Genomic DNA, 5824 nt, shown 5'->3' on the forward strand with positions numbered 1-5824 from the left:
CTTAAACATATTTACTAGAGAAATCAATTTTAGGGCTTACCACCACAATCAAAACGAAGCTAACGAGGAGATGAACAACTTCAATGCTCGAGCTAGAACCCGAAACAAGCTTCTTCCTCTCCTATTTGAGCTTTCTCACACTTAAGAGCACTCTCTCTCTAGAATTAAAGTGGATGATGATTGGTGGTTGTGAATGGAGTAATGAGACTCCCAAAACTGATCTAGGGCTTTAAAATTTGTCCAAGAAGTGAAATTACCAAAATACCCATCTAAAATAATTAATAGCAAAAAGACATGCCTGCCAGCCATTCTGGACGGCGTCCAAAATGTTGGACGGCGTCCAGGTCTTCAAACTGGGACGGCGTCCCAAATGTTTGGACGGCGTCCAAACCCAAAAAGAAAACAGGATCTTACAGCTTGATTTCGTTTCCGTATGATTAAGTATGTCGATTTGAATTATCGTTGTGTTTTTGTTGCTTGATCAGAAATCTGGTATTGATAGAAAACGAATTGGCATGTGAGACTTATACCACTGGAAAGATAATTTAAAAACACTCAAGTTAGACTAGGATATCATGTCGTTTGCTTATGTATAGCCCGAGATATGCTAGAATTAGTGGAAATGTAGTTTTACACAGCACTTGCATGAAAATAACCTTGTATGATAAAATGTATTAACTTCTGTGATTAAAGCTTTGCATATTTGAAAAGTAGACAAAAAGTACTTCATCTTTCATGGATATCATGGGCTAATTGTATCTAGATCTTCGGATAATCGTATGCGAATGTGACTAACTAAATGAGAATCGAATCTGTAAATTGCACACGGTTTTGTACTCTGTGAATTTTGTGAATTCTTTGAGAATGTATGCTTCTGGAAAATGAAACTTAACATGATATGTGACTTATGGTTAGTTTATGTCAATCTTTGAAACCTTATGCATTGGGCACAATAGAGCCATACTTTATGTGAATTCGTATTTGAGCTGAAAACTGAATGATCAACTTGCACGAAAAAACTGTACAAATTGGATAAACAAAAGTTGCTAGATTTTTGATATGTGTTACTTTGATTTGTCCTCGAACTATGGCCACTATTCTTGTATCAATTTCATGTTCCTAACTCCGGTTATTGCCAAAATGATATCAGTGCGCGGTCAGAAACTGACCTGGCAAACCCCAAATGTATCCCTTCTGATTCCTGACTTTTAATTGTCGTATGAGTCCCTGGCCGGACTTTTTAGAATCGATTTTAAGTCTATTTATGATCTGGAGTTTGCCATGTTTATGTGAATTATGTACTATGAGATAATATGCTAAGTATGCTACGTGTTCATAAATTTTGTGCATGACAATAAACTGAAATTGTGAAAATGATTATTCATGATCTAAAACGTATTGTATGACTTAGGTTTGATGTATTGACCAATATTTGACATGAACCTACTGATGTTGACTTTATTTGACTACATTGACCAAGTTTGACTTTCGGTTTGACTTCGGTTGACTTTGTTTGACTTGTATGATATAGTTGACTTTTACTTTGAAACGCGTCGAGTCGAGCAATAAGACAACGTACACTATGAAACCATACTTATATAAGATACATATATTGACCAACCTACATAAGTATACTTAGGTTACATTACTCGGGTCTAAACCGTACAAGTCATTTGTCTTTCATTCCGAGCTTATTCAAAGGTGAGTCTACAGTCCCGCTTTTTACATGTTTTCAGGGATGAGAATACACGCTGTTATATTTACATTTTCAATTACTTTTGTATTGACATGAGTACTACACATATGCATAATGAGTTTGTTCAAAAAGCCTCTAGCTTGAATACTTTTAATACCATCGGTGTAAGCACAATTTAAATGGACGGATCCGTTAGGTTGACAACCTCACCCACTATAAAAGTAGTGGTGCATTTACATTGAACATTAAATACATTTGAACAAGTGTATAACATTTTACGAGGTAAGGTCGGGTGTAGTGGCTTCTATACTCGGGTCATTGCTAGTAATCAGGTGCTCGGTTTATGCAAGCGATAGAATCTCGTGGTCAAGGAAATCAAACTATTTTTCTGATAATTGTTTTTCAGATACTGTTACATTATTTTAAACCTGTAGATTCACCAACATTATTTGTTGACCTGTTTTTGCGTGTTGTTATTCTCAGGTCCTTAAGAGGTATGCTTCCGCTGTGTTTGCTGCATGACTGGCCGTGGAGTCAGCATTTGATTTTAAAGAACATTATTTACCTTCGCATTTAAAACTTTTATACTGTTTAAATACTGTTGGCTTGTGGTTACGATCACAACAGTGTTTCTATTTTGGGATTATTGACTTATGTTTTTTAAAAGTTAATTTTTGAATAAAATTAAATGCGATTGCTTTAAACGTCTCATATAGAGGGCGTAACTGTTAACTGTGGGACCGGAATTAACACGCCGTCAGATGGTAATTTGGCGGGGTGTTATATTTTTACTGTAAATTTATAATTGAATCATACACTTAATCGGTTCCAATACGAACGTTTTCGTATACTATTTTATAGAGCTTTCGTGCAACGCATGAGCTTTTAAAATCTATTAAAACTAAAAATCTCACAAATATATTAGGACATATACTTTAATAATAAATTTAGTGGTGTCTTGCCCAATTTAAAATATACTTTGTAAATAAAAGTTCCAAAGTAGTTGTAATACAAGACCCGTTTGGTATAAACTAAATTCGCTCCTGCCTAGACCTCCAATCCTTTTAGACTCGTTAATTATAGTTCTATACATTAGTCTATTTCTACAAGAGCTGTTAGTCGTTTGATTTTTCAACAGCCAAAATTAGTCGTTTGATTAAGTCTAACGATAATCACATTGAAGTACATCAAAGTCACTTAGTTTCTTAATCATATCCCTATTTTATAGCATGTGATGGTTTTTCTTTCTTTTTTTCTTCTTAATTTTCATTTTAATTTATGAAGTGTTGTAAGCAATGTTGTAAAAAACTCGTTTACTCACAGATTAATCCCTGATTACTCATTTTTAAGGGCAGTCCGATCCGATTTTTTAAAATCCGTTTAATTAATCGGGCAACGTTGATTGATGGGTCAAAATCAGATGTTGTAATCAAAGTCGGTCAAAATTAGAATTGGTCAACAATTTAACATGAATTTAAACTAGAAATTTTTTATTTTCGAACAAAATGAACAATTTTAGACAATTATGTCAAATTTATGTTTATGTATATGGTTTCTTCTATATTTACATATATATTTTTTGAAAATTTCATAATTGAATGTATAAAGTGCAATCTGATTAATCTCTGATTAATCCGAATTGTCGATTACTCCTTCCAAAGTTTCGATCGATTACTCCTTTTAAAGTTCCGACCGAATACTCCTTACATATTCTTTTAAAGTTTTCTAACGATAACTTTATTAAATGTTGTTAACGTACATAAATGAGTTATACATAGCGGTTATTATTGACTATTGTTTAAAAATTATTTTTTCTAGCATTATAAATACACTAAAGGGGGTAGGTTGTTTGCTCGTGCCATCAGGGGGGTAGAGCAAAAATTATTTTTTCTAGCATTATAAATACACTAAAGGAGGGGGGTAGGTTGTTTGCTCGTGCCATCAGGGGGGTAGGTTGTTTGCTCGTGCCATCAGGGAAACGACATCCCCTCCCCCAGCCCATAGTTCACTTTAACCCTCCCAAATATAACCAACATGCAAAAAAACAACAAATTCTAGGGGTGTAAAACATAAATTCTCTTACTTCAAATAAAAAACTCCTCCCAACCACTTCGATAGCACGTATCTTCCTGTTCTTCGCGAGTTAAATTTTTTCGACAACACCAACAACCTACCCCCTGCCCATATTTCACTTTAACCCTCCCAAATATAACCAACATGCAAAAAAACAACAAATTCTAGGGGTGTAAAACATAAATTCTCTTACTTCAAATAAAAACTCCACCCAACCACTTCGATAGCACGTATCTTCCTGTTCTCCGCGAGTTAAATTTTTTCGACAACACCGTTAGACTCGACTTCTACAACGGCACTTAAACACATTACGTTAAATATAAACACGCATGTCGAAAGCTCCCACTGCATCGCTCGGGCCGGATCCGGACTAGTTATAATCAATTATATTATATTATTATTTTGTTAAATAGAGTACATGTAAAACAGTTTAACGGAAAACGTGTAATTTTATATAACGATAATCATTACACTCGCAGCAATTCGGCCGAATGAAACGGGCCGAACCACTTACTAGTTATAACCTCTAATTCTCTTGTAAGCAACCGCATTTCTTTCTCACAATTTTTTTTCACTCTGTGAATGACCTTTTGGTCATTTAATCACCAAGAATTACGCTACTTGAATGCGCATAAGTTGCCAAAAATATCAATAGTTCAATTCTACTTTTTAGGCACGGAGACACCTTTAGCCAATTTTAGGTCATCAATCCAAACTTGCCTCAATATAAACAATAATAGTGGTACAAGTTATTAGTGAATAATTAATTAGCCACTCTTTATGATCAATAGAAAGGCACACACATGTTTAAACTCTGCACACAACCTTTGGTTGTGACATCACTGAACATCCTCTAAATCCCATAAGCTATCCCACAAAACAAAATCCTCGTTCAACGAGGTCGCGGACACATGTTGATCGAGATCATTAAACATCATCGGATGATAGAACACACTTTGTATATCATCATGAACCATATATTTGTTCCACCAAACTACTTTGTTTTCACTTTCCTCAAGTAGTAACATCAACCTTTTCATGTCTTCTTTATTCTTTTCTAGTTGAAGTTGATTTCGTTGTTCTTGTAGAAACTTTTGTCGTTTTAATAAGCGCACTTTTAGCTTTCTTGAATCGTCTAAACTCGTATTCCCTTTATTCTTGAAATGAGTTCTCCAATAATTCTTGATTTCGTTATCAGTTCTTCCTGGTAAGCTTCTTGCGATTGTTGACCACCTACAAAATAAACGCCCTCATATTTGAATAATACATAAATCTCGCCGTCTTGTAATTAGATATTATATAAAACAAAAAGGGATCAACAAACCTGTTTCCCCATCGAGCGTGTAGATCAAAAATAATTCGTTCCTCTTTAGGTGTAATTTTGCCTCTCTTTAGGTCTGGCCTAAGATAGTTCACCCATCTTAACCTACAACTTTTTGCATTTCTATTCAGCCCTGTACACAATGAAACTATATAGTTAGCTAACTCGAGTTAGAAAAATTGAACAATGAGTTCATAGGCGACGCATTACATACTTTATACGCAAATATGTTAAACAAATTTTATCCTCAAGTTCACAAATAAGTTTCAGTTTACATTAATAATATATATAGATATAGATATATAGATATAGATAGTAAAGTGCATACCAGCAAGTCTAGCCACAGCGTTCCATCTCCCTTCACCGTGCAACTTGACATGTTCGATAAGTTGTCGATCTTCTTTAGCAGTCCATGGACCTTTTCTCCAAAACCCTAGTTGCTCTTCCATTTGGTATATGATTACTTTAAAGCAAAAACGTACTCCGTCTATGCTTATTATTAATTACTATTTTTTATTTTTGTTACTACTACATTCGTGTGCTTAAATATCTTATAATAGGCACTTATTTATACCAACAAAACTCCCTTGTAAGATCATGATCAAACTCTTTCGGGTCTCTGTCAACACCATCACTCCTTCCATAATCACTTGCATGCCTAAACTTACTAAAGTAACCCCACCTCAAAACTAAACATTTACCGAACTATCCTTCAATTCATCTAGATTAAATAC

General features: G+C 34.5%; 1 protein-coding gene across 1 annotated transcript; it reads right to left on the minus strand.

Annotated features, from left to right (window-relative positions):
- Positions 1 to 4475: 4475 nt before the first annotated feature.
- Positions 4476 to 5613, minus strand: LOC139843420 (transcription factor MYB13-like). Its single transcript, XM_071833495.1, has 3 exons — positions 5419 to 5613; positions 5094 to 5223; positions 4476 to 5002 (listed from the first exon to the last, which is right to left on the minus strand). Exons 1-3 carry the CDS (start codon positions 5537 to 5539, stop codon positions 4609 to 4611), a joined length of 645 nt encoding a protein of 214 aa, XP_071689596.1. The 5' UTR covers positions 5540 to 5613; the 3' UTR covers positions 4476 to 4608.
- Positions 5614 to 5824: the final 211 nt, after the last annotated feature.

This window comes from Rutidosis leptorrhynchoides, chromosome 4 (genome assembly GCF_046630445.1).
Source record: "Rutidosis leptorrhynchoides isolate AG116_Rl617_1_P2 chromosome 4, CSIRO_AGI_Rlap_v1, whole genome shotgun sequence".
Lineage (NCBI taxonomy): Eukaryota > Viridiplantae > Streptophyta > Magnoliopsida > Asterales > Asteraceae > Rutidosis > Rutidosis leptorrhynchoides.

Coding starts and splice junctions, on each gene's coding strand:
- LOC139843420 (XM_071833495.1), bottom strand. CDS start 5,539: ATGGAAGAGCAACTAGGGTTTTGGAGAAAAGGTCCATGGACTGCTAAA. Junction 5,224..5,418: donor CGCTGTGGCTAGACTTGCTG/GTATGCACTTTA, acceptor CATTGTGTACAG/GGCTGAATAGAAATGCAAAA. Junction 5,003..5,093: donor CACGCTCGATGGGGAAACAG/GTTTGTTGATCC, acceptor TTTATTTTGTAG/GTGGTCAACAATCGCAAGAA.